The sequence below is a fragment of the Montipora capricornis genome, chromosome 4 (assembly GCF_036669925.1).
Source record: "Montipora capricornis isolate CH-2021 chromosome 4, ASM3666992v2, whole genome shotgun sequence".
Lineage (NCBI taxonomy): Eukaryota > Metazoa > Cnidaria > Anthozoa > Scleractinia > Acroporidae > Montipora > Montipora capricornis.
This window is the reverse complement of record NC_090886.1, coordinates 36,772,664-36,792,663: the sequence shown is the minus strand read 5'-3', so window position 1 is coordinate 36,792,663 and position 20,000 is coordinate 36,772,664. Positions and strand designations below refer to the sequence as shown.

The 20,000-nt window shown below is 39.5% G+C and overlaps 1 protein-coding gene across 3 annotated transcripts in view; it reads right to left on the bottom strand.

Moving 5' to 3' along the window:
• Window positions 1-1,823: 1,823 nt before the first annotated feature.
• Window positions 1,824-20,000, bottom strand: part of LOC138046871 (uncharacterized) — a 23,879-nt gene continuing 5,702 nt past the window's right edge. The window contains exons 2-6 of one of the 3 annotated variants that reach the window (XM_068893453.1): window positions 15,591-15,742; window positions 9,578-9,705; window positions 7,818-7,970; window positions 5,327-5,482; window positions 1,824-2,834 (exon numbers count right to left, since the gene is read on the bottom strand). In XM_068893453.1, the coding sequence (XP_068749554.1) occupies window positions 2,718-2,834; window positions 5,327-5,482; window positions 7,818-7,970; window positions 9,578-9,682 (531 nt within the window). In that variant the 5' untranslated portion in view covers window positions 9,683-9,705; window positions 15,591-15,742 and the 3' untranslated portion in view covers window positions 1,824-2,717. Of the gene's footprint in view, window positions 2,835-5,326; window positions 5,483-7,817; window positions 7,971-9,577; window positions 9,706-15,590; window positions 15,743-17,416; window positions 17,566-20,000 lie in introns of those variants that run through there. The other 2 variants (XM_068893454.1, XM_068893455.1) reach the window with 2 other exon arrangements.

Here is a 20,000-nt window from a genome sequence, read left to right as displayed (position 1 = left end):
TCAAGTATGAAATGAAAATGTTTATAACCGCTGTTTGATTTCTTTTCCTGATGATTTATTACATCTTTACTTTCTCTTCTACCACAAGTCCTGGGACACAGTGTCCAAAATTTACGAATATAGTCAATTCAAAGCAAATTAACAATTCAGGATAATCACGAATTCATGGGCGAGAACGTGTTGCAAATTCAAGAGGCCCTCCCGGTGGATTGGCGGGGAGACCTTGTTCCCTTTAAAACTTTGCTTGCATTCTCTTGTTCCCGAAATTACTTCCAAACTTGTTTCCAGGTTTTTGATCCCTCAAATATTTTATGTTTCCTTGTTCCCTAAGATACATGTATGTTGTCTTTGTTACCCGGTTCCTCAGTTCAAATTAGCCATGTTCCCTTCTTCCTGAAAACATATTGAGGTCTTCGTTCAATTTGAATTTTTTTTCTTCGTTTACAGAAAGTAAAGGGTCAATTGTGGATTCTAAAATATTTGGGTACTTTTGTGTTTGATTGAATGTCAATGGTGTTTACCACATTAAAGTTTCTCTTATTAAACCCTGACACAAAATACAAAGTTAGAAAACAACAAAACACGTTAGGTGGCCAACTTAAAGGGCAGTTAAGTTAGCAGATAATGGTCATTTTACACCAAAGTCGAGCAGGGGTGTATCAAAGTTAGGGAAATCGAAGAAAACAAAAAAAAAAACGCACGGGTAAATGAAATCTTCTGCCCTAAGCCTAACCCTCCGCGGTATACATAATAAACAACAATAAAAGCAAGGTGACACACGCTAACACCAACCCGGTGTGGCCAACATATCACGCATGCGCACAACCATTTCACCCGGTCAATTAGCAGTCATGGACAGCTGTTTCGGCCTTTTGGGCTTCATCAGCATGGCGTAGCTAACATACCAGGCGGGTGTGTTTAGCACCCCTTTAAGTGGCAGCTTCACATGCCATTCATAGACCGACCGGGTGAAATGGTTTTGCGCATGCGTGATGTGTTGGCCACACCGGGGACACCGGGTTAATGTTAGCTGTTATTGTTGTTACATAGTTAAGGCTCCAGCCACGCCTATTTTTGTCTCCTTAAATAAAAAATTATCAAGGAGCATAACTCTCATTTCATACCATTGAGGGTGGGAACCCTAGAGAGGTAAAACTAATCGCTACGACTTTTCAGCTTTAAATAACGAAAAAAAATGCTCGAGTTAGTTTACTTGGGATCGATGTGCAGACAACCATTACATTTTGTCGCAAGATAGATCTTTTGTAGGACTAAATCCTGTTATAAATGTGATCGACCAGCAAAGACGTAGATATGACTGACATTCAGGTAGCAAGGTTTCTCCTTCAACCTGGAAAACCTAATGGCATGCAGCTCGATTGAAATCCAAGGACTATGTGGAAACGAAGCGAATTAACTGATAATTTGAAAAAGTTTCTCATTCTTAAAAACGGCTCCGAAAATCCAAGAGTATTCAAGAGGCGTACGAGCATTGCAATATTTGGGAAAACCTCAGCAAGCTAAATATCGGGAAATGGAGTGGAAAGGATAAGGATTCTTTGCCTATGCTAGTTTACTAGGTGAAGGCTGTGGTTGTTGTTGTGCTTCACCCTCGTTAAATAAAGTTCTATTATTATTATTATTATTTATAGGGAGGGGAGGGGTTGCTCATTATTTCACCCAGGAGCTCATCACTTAAAACGAACCTCGGGAACCACACTTCGAGTGAATGTAGAGATGTAGAGCTCAGTCAAAGAATTCCCTTGACTGGCTGAACCAAAATGTGAGAGAGTGAAAAAGGACATTACTAGACACCGAAACAAGGAAACAAAACACTATGTCCAGTGAAAAATTGATGATAAATCATTAACAATCAAAGCTAATATTTCTCATATGTGTAATTTACAGTCTCTATTTGTGCTGTTAATATAACTACACGCATTCTCGTATCCAGAGGGTGCTCTTCTTTGGATCAGGAACAAAAATAAATGACCTCTGGCAAGAAAGGATTAGGTAAGAGAACGGATCCCCATGCTCCATCAGTTTTTACAAATCTATTTTTAGTTTCGCAAAGCTATTTCAAGTTCGCGCTCCCAATACCTCGAATATTTTAAATTTCATTACGTCATTACAACTGGCCAATCAGGTGCCTCCCTAAAACTAGCTGCTTAGTTAAACTTAGATTTTAAAAAACTATCATTGGAAGAATCTAAGTATGGGGGATCCGTTCTCTTACCTCATCCTCTTTTGTACTTTTCGCTATGTACATCAACAAGTGTATAAATAACAAAATCCACGACGCGGTAACGTTTTAGATCTTTTTGTATGTACGAAAAAACAAAAACCTGAAAACAACGATAATCCTGACTTCATTATATTAATATATTCAATTTAGTATTTTCCTTTAACAGCATTTTATGCAATAAGCAAATCCCTCGTGATCTTGCAGCCATATTAAATATTTCCAAGTTAACCCGCGCGAGTCTATGAAGTTAAAGTGAGTCTTTTCCACTCTCAGTGTCCATAACCAAAATGTTACAGCTCATTTCTTCAAGTAGGGACTTTGATGTTGGCCTCTGTAGACAACAGGTCATATGTGCTTTTAGCGAGGTTGCTGTGCATCAGAACACACGATCTTCTTCAAGGACACCGTTGACAAAAGCTTCGAGCCATCTTGAAAAGCAGGCCATCTGTCTTTCCTTTGAGGTGCATTCCTGTTATAGTGTTTGGTGCGTTTTTTCCCTTACACATTCACGGTCTTCACATATCAGTGGATGTTCGCTGCAGGTACAATTAGCGTTCACCTCGCAGTATGCCTTAAACACTCGTGGGCACTGCAAAACAGGAACCAACAGTTAGTTTTTGTAAGAAGTCAAATTAATTTACATACTGACCTCAAAGGCCTTGAAACGGACGGATGTCTTTAAGCAAGGAAACAAATCAATGTGGACTGGTTTAACTACGTTGCCCTTTTAAATTAAATGCTTGGCCAATATTGTGCAAAGTGGACGAAAGAGAAAAATTGCGAAGGGCGTACAGCTGCACAAAATTAATTTTGAAAAAAACATTTCCTTGACTTTCAATTTTCGCTGCTAAAACTAGCGAAATGGAAACTGCAAACGTACGCGTATACTTAGCGTAGCCGTCCCAGTCCTCGAATGAAGGCAAACAGTGACGGTAACGGGAAAGCCACAAAACAATATGTTTTAAATGAAGATTATCCGTGTGTTTCTACAAGAGTCCATCACCCAAGAGTAAGATTTGTCCGCGATGCGCGCGTTTACATTTAGGGGGAAAAGACCGCTGAGTTGAAAAACAGCCAGAACTGTCATTACGTCATTTTCCCCGATTAGATCGGGGCTTAGAAGGAAAAGGGCTAAGCCCTTAGCGTTAGAAAAGTGTTTTTTTTTAAAACAAGTTTTGCGGGAAAATAAACAAAAGACAAATGTTGTATCCAATTCAAACCCTTTGGGAATAAAGCGTTTTGTTCTAGGTATTTCCATATCATTTAAATGTGAATGCTACGTTATAATGTAAATACCACAAAGAACCTTAACGCCGGGAGATTTGAATTGGGTACAACATTGAGTTAGTCGATATGGTCTATTGTTTATTTTCCCGCAAAACGTGGTTTAAAAATAGACACTTTTTGACGCTGATGGGAACAAACCTGCTACCAGATTCTTACTATTGGGTATTGGACTGTTGATTTCTAACAATTAGGTTTTGTTGGGGAAGAAAGTAACAGCTCTTCATTCTCTAGAAGCTCTGAAAATGTAACGTTGTGATATACTTAAAATTTGCAGGTTCTGACTAAAAAATCCAGGCTTCTCTTCCCAAACGCTACTGCTGTGAGCAATTTCACTCTTAGAGACCTAACACTCATTTAACAGCTTAAAACAACGGGAATTTATATTTAAAGATAACGTTCTCACAGTTGCTACTGTAGTTTGAACAACGAGGGCGGCGATTACGAGACATCAAGAAGCGGCATCTTCTTTGTCCATAATATCTCATGGTTTTTACTTTCGCATTTCTGTCTGCGTTCTCCTGGCTTCAGCTACTTAATTCGCACTAATTCATTGACGCAGACAAAGCAAAATCGATACCGTTGTGGCCACAAAAATCGACGATAGATTCGAAATGAGGTCGATAAGTCCACAAAAACCTTATATAAACACTCTACATGATACTTGAGGAACTAATTTTCCGGACAGATAACATTGTTTTAGATGACTTAATACGTTATAAGAAAGAAGTAGGGCGACAAAAAACATCCGGTCGATATAAGCCTGACGTCAGATCATGCCATAACACGGATAATTAACAATTATTCCATGAGGCATGCAGCGCTGAGTTGGCTATACAAAAATGGCCGCTGATTTATGCGGAAACACCTTCGTTGCCTCGTTCAAGATAAAATATTCTTTTGAATTTTAAGCTTAAGAACGAGGCATCAAGGGCTTATTTGAATAAAAACAAAAGAATATTTACATGGCGGCCATTTTGGAATAGGGTGTATGACCAGTCTCATATCCAATAAGCCCGAATGGAATAACTGTTTTATTAAATTTTCATTAAATTCTCAACTGTTTTACTTACAAAACGTGAGGAGGTTGTCTCAGTTTTTTACAAAACGACGGACGCAATCAGTTTCCATATAAGGTCATTACAGTATATGAGCTCATAACCGAGATTGAGTGAGCCAATTCGGAAGCTAGAAATGCAATATTCGAGATTGAAAATTTGGTCATTAAAGTTAAGAGACTGAAGTTGATTTAAAGCAACTTAGTTTTTTGGTTGGAAACTTTCGTTTCCTATGTTTATTATCTTATCAGTGCACATGCCTCCTCGGGGGTGGGCATGTGGGGCCACAGGGAGGTGTGGCTAAATCAGTAAAACTGAAGGATTTCTTCCCGGAGGAGACATTGTATTTCTGCAACTTTTTTCGTTTCATACCCACTACTTAATACCCATCTGATCACTTAAGAAACAATTGCAAAGGTATCATAGTCGCCATAAAACCAGTACATGGTTGATATTTGGATCATGGTTATGAAACTCAACAAGTTTGTTTGTTTCATGGTTTTGTTCGCTGTATCGGCCTTTACCATGCGCAAAATACAGCCTATTTCGAGAAAATAACTGATCAAATGTTTCAATTAATTTATTTGCTGTTAACTAGCAAACCGGAAACAACAGTTTGTGCACTCAATATCGATCGCGACAGAACTGTTAATTGAGAGTTTCGTAACCAGTCCCTCGATTAACCATGACCAATATAAGTATGAATAACTTGGCCTCTGTATTGAGTGATTCAACTCACTGGTATCCGGGGAATATCGAATTTCCTCATCATCTTCTCCAATTTTTTTAGAGTCTCACACCTGCGAAAATGGTTGCAGACCAGCGTTGTGTTGTCGGGATTCACGCATGCGCACTCGCTGTCCTCGTCACAAAACTTGCCTCGAATATTGGAACACTAAAAATGGGACAAAAAAAAAAGATTACTTCAGCCTTAAACAATTGAGAGATGAATGCCTCCCCCTTAAAGGCTGAAGAAGACTACAAAAAGGCAGCTACAAAGAGGGCTAGAATGACGATCCATTGCAAACGACAAATTTGATCAGTGAAGGAGGAGCTTGAAACCCTTCGGGGAGGTGAGGAGGTATAATAATGACAACAAGTTTGATCGGTGAAGGAGCTTGAAAACCTTGGGGGGGGGGGGGGGAAGGCACAATAATGACGGGGTGCTAGGCGTTGTCCGTTTTGAGGCCGGATTAGCACCAATCTGGGCAATAAACTCCGACAAAGCTACCGATGGAGTCGTCGCGGTACCTTTGTGAGTTCATAAGGTTTAATTTTCTTATGCAAAAACCATTTCACTTTTCAATTAACAGTTTTCAATTGTTGCGTCACAAGTACGTCATTGGAAGCTACAATGGCTGTTGGTGCACGGCGACAAAACGAGATTTTGTTACCTCTCCGTGTTGTTTTCAAAATGCGACGAGTACCTCATCTGGCATTTCTATAAGGAGCGCTCTTTTTTTCTCTCATTCCGGGGCTTGGAGCTTGCCGAAAAAAAAGAAAGAACTATGCCACCAATACCTGCTCTATTCGGTGACACTAAATGTAAAACAACGAGTGGGTTTTCTTATAAAAATTCACAGGAAAGTAATGCGAGGTGGATTATAAAGTGCATCGCTAAATTTTCCACTTGCATTCGCTTTGGAAAAGAATCTGAAGGGAACTCCCAATTGACATGTTGCCGTGCAATGACATGCTACAAGGTTTCTATCACTTAAGTGCAAGACGTTTATCAAAATCAGAACGTGATATTGACGCGTAGAATTGAAATCATTGTTCAAGACAACTTAAACAGATTAGGATGAAGAAATGCCAAATAAACAAGCAGCTAGACATTATTGCAGGAATCAATATACCCAGCAAAAAGATATTGTCATGCATAGTTGAATAAACAAACATTATAGTAAGGAAACAGGGCGACCACAAACATCCGGAGGACGAACCCGGCGTCAAATCAGACCTTAAACATGGACAATCCTATCGGAAGACGCCATTTTACATTACTGTATTTACTCGATAAATGCCGAGGCGTTCATTAAATTGTGAGCGCGCCCGATGCGGCGTTTATTTTTAAAATCATATTTCCTAAATCACTGACAACAATTTACGGTAGATCATCTGTAAATATTATTAAAACTGAAACATGTTCGAAGTTCCAGAGAGAGGTCGGCCTTAACAACGGAACCTGCTGCACATTGTGAAAATTCTGAAGAACGAGATTTATGAAAGAGCTCAGTGCAACTGATGTCCACCTCGAACTTAAAAACACTGTCACAGAGGAAAAATGAATTTCCAAGGCTTGTTTAGATTACTAGGTTGTAACGCGTACTTGTTCTTTTCTTACAATCCTCGAACAAACGCCGCTTTCTTCTGGTTGGGTGCGGCGCTTATTCTAGGGCAGCGTTTATTGGCACTTTGCCTTCCATCTGCGGCGTTGATAATACGGTATCTCTGTCTGAGCGTGGAACACAGGTGATCAAGAGCGCATTTCCTTTTCCTATTGATCCATAAGTACACCTCACCTCTCTTTGTCTCGGGTGAGAAACCTTGTTGCTCTTCGGAATACTCCGGCTACTCCCAATTTGGTCAACCATTTTTTCTATCCATTTGTGGACCCACTTCCATACTGAGGCTAAGCTAATGCTCAGATGCATTAGAGAGGCAGTGTGGCTCAGTGGTTAGGGCGCTGGTCTTGAGATCCGGAGATCCCGGGTTCAAGACTCGTTCTGACCACTCGTTGAATTAGTTCCTAGTAGTCCCTGCTTCAATTTCCTGGCTGCGCTTGTAAATAGCCAACTAGTTTGCCTCCGGCCAGTTGGGATTCTTAAAAGTTGTTCTGTTCAATACTCGGAGATATTAGCAACTATAGCTACTCGAAAAATCCGAGGGTATATAGTGATACTTACTTACTTACTTACGTACTTACTTACTTATAAGATGTCTAAACAATGGGAATTTTCCATATAATTCATTGCAGTTTAGGTTTACATCGGATTTCATCTACTTTACGTTTATTTGTAGTTTCCACAATTAGCATCGAACTACTGTTTTGTTATATAACCCCAAAACCTTGAGTTATTTTTATCGTATAATAATAGATTTCCTAAAGATGTCTCCAAACAATGTCTATTTATTCTAGCTTTATTGTATTCTCGCACCTCAGGGTAACCAGACAAGTTATGAGTCACATTTTTCAACAATGACAGGCATCCAAAGGTTATACAGCTTACCAGTTGGCTCTGAATGGTTCTTCTTGGGTTTTGCTTGGTGCGGTTTGGTGCCCCACATCTTCCCTCAGAGTTGCAGATGAGCGTCGTGTTGTGATGATTAACGCATGCGCACTCAATGTCCAAGCGACACAGCTTTCCGCGAACCTTGGAGCACTGACGAAAGAACAGGAATAAACTAGGTGACCTTCCGGCGGTTTTGAAAAGAAAAACTTGCTTGGTCTTTGGTATCTTACATACTTTACATATTTTAAAATTGCTATTTCTTGAAATTTCATCTTCGATGTCCAGCCGGTCTGATCTCCCACAGAACCTGATCTCGCATTTGTCGAAGTTTGTTGAGGATATCCACGATAACTTTATCGCCATTTCCAATTGATGGAACAAATCGATATCAATCTTTTGCACATTCCAACGCATAGTCTCTTTATCTTAAATGATTCGTAACCATGTTACTCGGGCAAATGAACACTTGAATGATTTTTACTTTAACGATATGGTGTAAAATCACCTATAGAAGACAAGGAACACCACGGGAAAATACTTCTTATTTGACTTTTCTTGAGGACTATTCCATAAAAACTCTTAGGGCTGTTTTTTCAAGCGACGCAAGCATAAGCACCATAAACGCACGCAAACTCAGCTGCGTTTGGATAATTAGCACCTTTTGTGAAGACAAAGGACACTAAAGACGTTCAAATATGATGCTACTGCTTATACACCTTATTCCAAAATGATCGCCATTTTAGTATTCATTCGTTTGCTTGCAAATTGGCCCTTTTTGGCTCGTTCTTCAAGAATTTTAAACCGGCCTTAAACGAGGCAAGAATGCTAAAATGGTAGCCATTTTGAAATAAGCTAGGTGTATGCTTGCGTCGCTTATAAAAACCAGGTTCAAAGTTGAAATCAACTAGAGCAGAATAATCTTCGAATTCACCACCGATCACAGAAAAGTGCTGCGCAGCAGTTTTTGAATGGTCCAATTTATGTTGAGGATTTCGTTTAGAGTTCTTTACAATTAGTTTAGCACTTTACCCATGGGTGTAAAGTTGGAACATCTTTGAGCAAAACAATGAGCACCACCACACGAACTAGGAGCATAATGAGCAGCACCACTAAACACTGCTCAGGTAGCTTTCAATCCATTGGAATGACTACACTTAACGATATATCTCAATGTTCCAAAAAAGAAAAAAAGTTAATGCGAAAAGGTAAAGTACTAAAGAACTGTTAGCTAAATCGTACACATTTCCAGGGATTTTCCGATCCAGACATTGACGCCGTGTGGCGGTTTAGGTCAACCTCAATGGGTGCTTTTTTGCACTGAACCAAAGGCTGATAAAAAAGGGACGTCTTGATGCCGAGGTGCTTCAAGCTGTTAGGTGAAACCCGCGTAACTATCACCTTCGATATTTACTTTCTTTTAGAATGACCTAGAAAATAATGAATTTTGGCCTCTCCCGCGTAAAGAATTTAAGCAGTTGCACACGCAAATGAAACGATGACTTGTACTTTTAAGTGCATGTCCTATTCATTGTTTGAAAAGTGTCAATTAAAGTACCGCTGTAGCTCCGATACAGAAATCTGAAAATCAACTTGACCAAAAGCAAATGTTTGACAGTCGTAATCTAGGTTTGCTTTTACACAGTTAGGTATCTCACTCAACATTTCATCCTTTGCCATATTCATTGCTTTGAAGGTGGCTCGGCACCAAATAGGGGAAGTGTCCTTCAAAAATCGATAATGAAATACAATTAACTCACATGCTTTTGATATTCATGGTTTCCACGATGTTGAGCGGGCTTGGATTCAGTTGAGATCACGGCAAAGGACAGCACTAGCATCAACGCATATCTTCGTGCCATCATTATGGAAAGGCCTTTCCAGCTAACTGAAAGAAGGATAAGAAGTTTTGATTACTATAACTGGGTATTGTTCAAGCCAGGCGCGACAACTCCCATAATTTAAGCATGACGGCAGCCTGTAGGCATCCCACAAGTGATAAATGACATCTGTAAGTAAATACATCAGATGCAATTTACAAAGAACACAGCTTTATGCCTTGAGGCAAAGATAATCCAAGTTGCAGTTCAAACACCCTTTATTTCATGGAGTGACAAATGAAGTTTGATGTCAGTTCCTCAACTCGGTATGTGGGGGAAGTTGAAGAGTCGGACTAAAATAAATTCAGGTGAATGAAGAAAACCAGGTTTCACAGCTGCAATTGAGGCACTTAAGATTTTTAACGACTTGCTACCATTTGAGAACCACATTGCATGACTCAGCTTTTACTTGTTAAACCGGGATTTGTAGGGTTATTGAATTAACACTGGTCACATGCAGTTTTGACGAGATTAAATGGAATAACTGTCATCTGCTTGTCCACAAGGGAAATTGCGAGCACGCGTTCAAAATTAGAAGGGGGACCTAACTGGAATGCTTTTCGACAAGAATTTTGTTGACGGCTTGGTGAAAGCGTGCAGGCATTCTGAGAACTTTAAACAGCAAGGACTGTTTACTATGAAAATGAAGAAGATACTTTCAAAACAAAAAAACAAGACAAGTCGTGACGCGAGGTTACGATGATCCTTCATAGCGGATGGGATTTAACGCTTTGAAGGCCGAATTGACCCAAATTTAACTTATCTGTAATTCAAACAAATCTGTCTTGGGAGTTAATCGGTTGCATTAAAAATGTGCAATTGAAGACTTTTGCGACATGTAATTTTTTTCCAATGAGAATCAAGCACTTTCAGATGAGACTCCAAGAAACTTAAAACCCGTGCAGATACAATTAATCTATATTTTCATTATGCAATTCCCCGTGCTTGTAGACAATCAAAGACACTTACACCCAGCTTGTTCTTTTCTCTTCGAGAGGACTAAATAAAATAAATATTTTGATAAATACGTTTAATCGTTGGAAGATCACGCTACCAAATGCGAAATCTTTTGGGTAAAAGAAATAATTACGTATTGTTTTTGAAATCAATAGTCTAAGCAATGTTTGCCTGAGAACAACGTGATTATGTCGTTCGATTCTCCAGAAGTAAAGATTTCAGGAACAAATGTTGTAGTATCTTTGTTGTCTTCGTTTATCTTAAGAATCCTAACAACCTCTTATCTTGTATACTAAAAAGAAACAATAACTTAAACTCCGATGCATAAAAAGAACGTTTGGATCGACAAGAATTGTCCTTCGAACTCTTTATGGCAGTCATTGTCTTCAATGGTTTCGCCCGATTTTGTATCATACAGTCTCGTCGACGAGACGTTTCCACTAACTCTTTCGCCTGTTGCAGTACATTCTACATTGGTTTTAGTCCGCCATAAAACCAAAATTTCGCGTCGAGTGATGAAAATCACAAATTTATCTTTAGCATTGCGCACTTGAAATTCTGGCACCTATCGCAATTACCAGAAATCAGGTTCCTATTAGAATGCATTTGTTTGAGGAAAATAAACCAATGAAGGGAACAAATGGTCCAGCTTAGAGATGTGTTGATGGCAGCTGAGGAAAGTTCGAGGCAGCAAAGTTTGAAACTTGCTGATCTTTAGTGTTGCGTGCTCTGAATTATCGCAAAGGGCCAAGCAATGTAAAGACACTATAAGAAGCTTGATGACAGATTTGATTAACAATAAGTTTGGGCGACGATATTTTATAACAGAATTGATGTTTTTACAACAGCATGGAGACTAATGACTTTTCAGGCATCATTATGCCAATAATTCATTTCCGGCTTGTCGGTTCGACTGAAAAAGAAAACAAACACTCAGTCACCACCAATGTCGCATCCACACTGAGTAGTTTTAGCGAGAAACGCTCTGTTGTCACAGATACAAGAAGTTTAGGAAACAATGCAAGGCACCCCAAAATGTACGGGAATTGAACGCGGATTGTACTTGAAGATTTGAATACTATTTCCTTGGATCGTCGGTAAGCTTCGCTCGGCTGCTCTTAGAGAGTGGTTTTAGGCGGTGCCGGTGTTTGATCAAGAAGGTCTCGAACGAGAGCGGAAATTCCAGCAGGATCACCCGCAAACAGGCAATAACGACTCTGTTCATGCGTTATACCTTTGCAGTTCCGTGAAACAAGAAACAGCGAAATAGCCAAATCAAAGACACTTTCCCTTCTAAGGCTGTAAAAGCAAATTAACGTTTGTTTCTCCCTCATTTTACAATGTTACCGAGTTAAAATAATCGCGAAATTCAAAACAATGCTCTTTTTTGAGAGACTCATGTTTTTGCTGGCGTTGCTCGTTTTCGTATTTGATAATCTACACTTCATTAACGGCAATTATTCCATTAAGGGTTTAACCAGATCATAGTGTGGAAATTTTGCACCTCTTTGCTACCAGTTAAGTTCAGCTGATGCCAATTTACAAGTGAGAATGCCACCTTCACACATTTATGTGTTGCGAGACGTACTTCCCGTGAACCTTGGCCAAGTTGCCAAAGCTCAATGATAGACTAAGCACTCAATCTAGTAACCGTAAATCCATAGGTTTCTTCCGTGTATGCCCAAGTCATTCCCGATAAAGAAATCTCTTCGACAAACAGGTCTAGAAGTGGCGGTATTTTACGAGTGCAAATCAGAAAAAAAGTTTAAGTCAACTGTTAGTGGAGGAACATTTGCACCCATAATATACTGACTCGAAAATCGGGTAAATGCGTTGCTAATACAACGAGATTTAGACCAGTTTGATTTTTAACTAATTTATGCAGGCAGAAAATGCAGCGATGCAAGTTTAAACTCGCAGAAAAATGGGCTTGAAAAACAAAACCTGACCCTAGCCCTAAAATAAGTTTAAAGCTTTGTCAAAGATCTTAGATTTTCTTTTTTTCCGCCTTCAAAGGTGCGTCAATTTTGATGAAGCGAAACTGATTTCGTATATTGGTTTTTAAGTTCGCTTGTTTTATATAAAAGTTTATGAAGTTCCGTTTCATAAGACAAAGTTTGCAACAGGTCAACAAATTGGTACTCCTTCGGACAAGTCCAATACAAACCCACCGCAAAAAGCACGAAACTTGACAACTTTGTTGTCGGAAACGCGAAAAAAAACGTCGAGCCTTAATAAATGGGTCCTCCTTAGCGTGAGCCGCTTTCTCACTTCTTTTTATGGTAAAGTCATTTTTAGTTTCCTTGACTCATGCTGTTTCTGACCTCCCCACAAACCACTTATTCATTTGTCTTTCCGGAAAAATGTTGGCAAACAGGAAGGAGATCGGAGAAAACGAAAGGGGAAACAACTTCATGCATAACCACTGGTTTCGATTATTTTAAAACCCGTCACCTCGGAATTCTGATCGCATGGAGCCGTTATGGCCATTTTTAAAACGATAAGTGCGTTTGCGGTTTTTCACCGCTTTGCAATCAGAGCAGAAATTTGACGCTGAGTCAAAAAATGTGGTTTTTTATGGCGTCAGTGTTCCCACATCTGACCGTGTGTAATTAACACGCGAACTAAAAGACCGGCAAGTCTTGGGAATCATTTCAAACACTGTCGCATTTAAAATATATGAGTCAATAGCCAATATCTTACACCGCAGCAAACTGATTCATTATGGTTAGTATATTGAACGAAGACACATCCCGTTCGATGATCTAACGGTATGTGTTGACAGCAGAAAATTGTTTTAGAATGCATCGACAAAATACCGACCTCTTCACTAAATTTCAGTTGAGGACAGCAAAAAGAAAGGATATTTCAGACAGTACAGGTTAGTCATTGACAGGTCACTGGCAAAGGAGTTCTTAAAATTCGAACGGATTTCCGCCTCGGGATTGGAAATGTTTTCCCCCGATATTTGGATTAAATCGGCTCAAGGCACCTGATGAATGTTAATACACTTAACCGTTAGTTCTGAGTCGGTTACCGCTTACTGCTAAAAAAAAGCCAATGTGCTCTTCTTTCTAAACTCGGTGGGTCGAGCAAGTACTCACCCGATATTTAGTGAGGACAGTAAAATAAAACAAATAAGTAAATTAAATGTCAGTTTTCTGATCCAACAATTTCGTTTTGGTATCTGTGGTGATTGCCTGAACGGCTGGTTTTCTCATAACTAAATTCAACATTCATCTCGTTCATAATAAACGTAAGGGCGAGAAGTAAACTAAATTTGTGCATTCGTCATTAGGCACTTCGCAAAAGGAAACGGGTATTACGTCATGCAGATTATTTTGCGACTAAGAGGTTTCGAGGCCTCAAATATAAATTCGCTATTAGCCATCAAGACAAGAACGCAATTCAATATCAGACCTAGAACTTCCTTCATTTCAAATAACGTATTTAATCATTGTTGGTAAACAAGAACCAACATCGTGATAGAAGAACCAAAATTTTGAAGGTACACACTCAATTTCATTTCGCCAAAGTGTTAGAAGGATGCATTGCTTAATTAAGATGCCTGACTGTAATATGCACTTTGCGTCATTTACCTTGGTGTGAAGGGAGCTCGGGGGACGGTGACTCTTCTTTGAGTTAAAGAACAAACTGGAACTTTATACGGTTTGCTGCCCCTATCCCAACCAAACGGTACTTTGCGCCCCTCCCTCGCGCCACGCCCCGCTGGACTAATCTTATCGGGTTTTTCAAAAACTAATTGCAAAGGTTAAAACGCGTATATTGAATAGTTGAAGAAAAAAATTGTGGACAATTTCAGAAAAAAAAAATGTTGTCAGGAAATAGTGAAATCTACGTAGTTATGTCACCTCAGGAAATAATGTGCTCATTACTTCAGTGAAATATGAAATACTCGACTAGATTTGACCTGATAATGACTGTTTTTTTCGACAAATAGAACCCGAGCTTGTCACTTAAATTTCTTCATTCCTTCCATTCCCTAGTCCTATAATGTATGACTAATTAGCTTCTGAAACAAGCATTGAAGAAGGTGGAACTTTTTGCCGAAAGATAACATTACAAAAAGCTGTCGTTACTTCAGGTGAAAGCCTTTCATACTTTTTGAAAACACAGACGAGACAGCTATAATGATATAAAGCCCAGTCAAGCACCAGCTCTTACCTTAATAGTCTAAAGGTCTCTAAAGAAACGAAGGGCTTTGAACTTATGATAAGAGGACACTCAAATAAATTCGCCTTCAAAGTTTATCCAAATACAATTTCACTTACACTAAACTGATGATAAACAAACAAATCAATGAAAAATTGTAATCTTATCCAAAATTTGCTTCCAAACGTGCGCTTTATTTCTTGTTCTTTTTTCAGTCATGTTTTCCCAATGAGCAGCTCAGTTTCGACAACCATTTTTGGTACACATTAATCACGTTTACACGGCGGCGTTGGTTCGATAACGGAGTGTTATCCTTTTTAACTGCGAGCCCGCTCTCAACTGGCATTACAGTGAATTATAGTTGACGCATCTGCACGCCTTCTAAAGGAGGAAATTGCAGTATAACAAAGTATCGCGGAATCGCGCATCTTATTTCGTTAACTTTGACGCGAATCTTTTCTTGTACATTTTAGTGTCAGTAAGTGCCTGACCCGGCTCAAGAATATCCTTCGTTATAACAAGGACTTTCTTATCCGAGGATTTGTTTGTTGCACAAGTCATCGCATTCAGCACAATTTTTGAATTTTTCTTTTGCTTTGTTTCATTTGTAAATTTACTTCTGGCAACAGAAAAAATTCAGGTAAAATTTCAGTTCAGTTACAACATGAGTAAATGTTCCCGTAACTTAAACGTTTCTCAAAAGTAAAGCTGCTGTTACGACCATGACGAACACAGGAAAAAGGCAATAAATATACTCACAAACCTTGCTCTAAAAATTCTTGGCTTTCAGACACTGTACGAAAAAATTCTATTTCCCCTGTTTTGCTTCAAGGAGCTCCTGCTTTGCCTTTCTTGTGAGGTGGAACACTTACAGCAATGTTTCACTGACGTAACACTCGGCCAGACTGCCTATTGCTGCAAGAATTTACACATTTTATACATGTCGTGGATGATATCATTCCCAAATGTTTTAAGGTGAAAAAATGCCGCTCCCACGCGAACTGAACCAAACAACAAATGCCTCAAGATCAATAAGGCGTGAATAACGTGTAAACTAGGCCGTCGGTTTGCAATTGCAAAAATAATATACACTGAAAAACCGCACTTAAGCCTTTATCGAATCTCTTAACACACTTGAGGATGTAGTTAAGGCCGTGCGATTAAAATTTCAACCTGTGCTAGACTGGCTGCATGTGTTTCGAAACTTCTGAATCAATATTAAGGTAAACGGCTTTCGTCACATGTTAAAGTGTGTAGTCAAGCCACGTGCAAGACTATATGTAACAAGCACATAGAAACTATTTTGACAGAGAAATTTCTAGATTGGAAATCGGGTCGTAGGAAAAAGATGATATCAGCGTCAGGTGACAAACATCTCTTATAATCTTAACTGTTCGAGTACGTTTCAAGAAACTGTTTCAATTTTTCGCGAATCTGCTTGTAAACACTGCCGTTTTTAAGATCAGTTCCGAGTGGGCGGTCTCTTTTTTTCAGATTAAGCACAATTCATTGGATTTCATACTTTTTAAGACCCTACTGTGCAACCGTCTAAAGAAATGAGTCTCTAAGATATTTTGATAAATAGAAGACATTGCGGAAATTACTGACATGTGTGAAGTCTTTCTTTAAACATGGTCTTTTTAGGAATGCTATGAGGTATCTGCGTCTCTATCAGTTTAGCATTAATTTATCACATTCGCGATCGGATTTATCACTTATGTGCTGGCTGACAAAATAGGCAAAATCGAGTGTTGCCCTCAGGCGAAAGGGCGCAAGGACCCCTCCCGACGGGGAGCCTTTGCTGATGACGCATATCTGGACGTTGTAACGAGGCTAGCCTTTGATCTTTTCACTCAGTCTTCGATCGTAAATAATACTTTACAATAGACAATGAAAAAAACAAATTATAACCTCCTTTCGTCGCCATGGAGTTTTTCTTTGAAACTCGTTTCAATTTTGCCGTCAATGACCCCGAGGATAAATAAAATGGCAACACAATAACAACTTGTCGGAGCTGATGGTCCCCTAGATACAATGTCCGCTGCCCTTTGTGGAAGGCTTTCTCAAGACAACGCTTCCATAGTATGGAAAAAAGGCAAATTCCAGGATGGTCTTATAAGAAGAGCACGATCAAGCATGATTTGCGAGTTTAAATTTTCTGAGAAGTAAAGCGTTCCCATTCATCAAGAACAACAAAAATTACCAAGCATTAAAATGAAAATGCAGCTGTAATTTTAAGTAATTGTCCAATTTCGAAATGACTTCGAATGAAAGTAAATGTGCCAAGTCCTTGTACTTAGCTACGCTGGCAGCACACGGAAAGAATGAACTGCAAGCGACTGAATGTTCTGACTAATAAATATGACTCCAGGCGAGCTAATTTCCCCTTGGCTTCCAAGTCGGAATACAAACAAAAATTCTTCCTCAGTTTGCTATAAACGAAGAAAAACAAAAGACCAGCTTTCTACTGAAGACCGTTGAGCGAGGAGCATAAAATGAAGAATCATTTGACTGAACTCAGCACGAAAGTAAAACGGCAAATGTAAACTTAATGTGGCATATCAAAATGCATATAACAAACTTTCTTACCCAGCGAGAAGAGTTCCCTCAAGGCTTTTGAGACAAAAATGGAGAGACCGAGGTCCTACTTGCAACTTTATCTGTTTTGCCTTCCGCAAAAGTCTCTGCCTTGTACTATTCAAAGTATCCTATGTTCTTTGTTACGGTCCATTTTTCAGCGTAGTACTTCCTTCCTGAGAAAACAATATCGGCCAGATTCCAATTTCGGGTTTTCCCGCGTTTAGTGCAGGCTGCACGCGAATCTCCCGCGCTTACTGCCTGCAACATTCATTAGCCATACGTTGCGATTGGCTCATTTGATCGTCGGACTCAGTTGTGATTGGCCAGAAAAATCTCCTTCCATTTGACATTGCGACACTCAATTAAAAACGCTGCTCAAAACAGAAACATTTGGCCCAATTTTATAGCAAGTTGTTTCGATGCGGTGAAATTAAGTCGCTGAGCGAGTGAAAGTTCAGGGATTGAGGGATTAAATTTAAATTGTTTCGTCAAGTGCATTTCTTATTCATTGAAAGAGCACTTGAACCATTCTTGATGACTCAGGAGGTTTCCTCGTGTTTTGCATTCAATTTAGAGATTTCTCTGTGGTCAGATATTTATCTGTTCGGAAACAATCACAACTTACGATTACGAACCTATCATATCGACCTTCTCTTTATATTCCAGTGACTTGTTTCGTCGAAATAAAGAACGTTCATTAACCATTATCATAATTTTTACTTCTTTGACTTGGGGAAACTTGTGTTTGAGGCATTTTAAGCGCACAATTAATTCTAAAGCGCTTCGTAATACACAAACCACCACCCGGAAATTTAAGGCATAAGTACTAAACAAAGCATGTTGTCCTAGCGGGAAATGATTGACATAAAAAGTAATCCATTATGACCTGAAAGTACAAAAACAAGAATAATTAAGCCGATTAAGACGATTAATTGCCCAGCTGAATTTCTGAAACGCTCCAAATGGATCGACTTTTCGACCGGAATTTCCGGGTTTTGCATGGAAAAGGTAAGGACCTCAAGTGTCCAAACACAAGTAAAAAGGAACAATTTGTTTCCCCAAAAATGGAAATAGACGTCTTTACTGATCACCAGACGTATTATTACTTATCATCCGTTGTTCGTCGGTGGCCAGCGTTGGAGCAAAACTTGTACTGCGCCTGTTGTGTAGGGTAAAAATCCGTTAAAAATGGGCAATTATACCATGTTTTAGATGTTCGAAAATCCTAGGACAGGCAGGCAAGCAAGAAATTTTCAACAAATGTTACGAAGATTCTAGATCCCAAATCGTCTTCCGAACAGATATTTTCCGAAAATTGACTTTGGGTGCCCCTGAATAGTTGTGGTTACACACACCTTGGGTTTGGGGCCTTCCGGAGAGTAAATGGCGTGGGTTTGGTTCAGCTCAGGTTTCCTATTACTCTTGGGGATGCGGTTACACAGTAAAAGACTCCCCTCAGGGTAAAATAATAGGGTACAATTGATAGTAAATAGGGATCTTCGTGTATTAGCTACAGTTCTGCTTTATGATTGGCCAAGCCACCTCAGGGAGCAGATAAACTGTACTTTGCAGTTCAGGAACTGTCATGGGAAGTTCTTTTGTCGTTTTTGATATATCCATGGAAATACCCCGAGGGCAGTTTCGGTCTAGGGAAAGCGGTTACACACAAAAAAGGGTTTTTGCCCGTGGGCAAACGCTATTTACCCATGGGTAAAAGGACTAACGGTAACCACAGCTATTCTCAGTTGTGGTTACACTAGCCCTTTTACCCATGGGTAAATAGCGTTTGCCCACGGACAAGGACGTTTTTGTGTGTAACCGCTTTCCCTAGACCGAAACTGTACCAGGGTTATTTCCTAGGGTTACATAACCGCATCCCAAGGGTAACATGAAACCTGAGCTGAACCAAACCCAAGCCATTTATCCTCCGGTAGGCCTCAAACCCAAGGCGTGTGTAACCACAACTAATATCATTGGTTAAAAAACATAAATAATCGTGCTGCACGTGCAGCACGGATCAGTTAGCAAGCATGCATGTTCTCTGCATAACGATGACGTGAAATCAACAAATTTGAGGTTTTGACGGCTGTTACGGAAGCATGCAACAGAGAATCTTTCATCCTTTATTTTCACTCTAAAACAGCTCGTACCAATTTATTTTAGGATACTTTGCCCATATTGTAGGACGTGAACGAGACTGAATCGAATAATCGCCAAAGACTTGTGACAGAGCCAAGTTATATTTCGAGGTGACGTTTTCGTCGACCATCACCGTCGTAGATCTCAAACTCCTTCATGTGTAATCTAAGGGTTTGCTAATGTTTGCTCAAAAAACCGTTTGTTCAAGTTCTGTTATAAGACGAAAAAAAAAGATGTAGCGCAAAGTTGTTGTTGCTGACTTCCATGTCGTCGTTTGGAATTCTTAACCTGTCTATTAGACGGATTAAGGATCCTCTTAAACTATGATCCACTTCGATGCATCTTCAGGATGCATAATGGGGATATACATTGTAGAAACACTAGCAGTGACACTAGCGTAATTTGAGTTGCAAAGGACTATGGCTGCTGGCAAAAAGGGGGAAAAAAAGGAAAA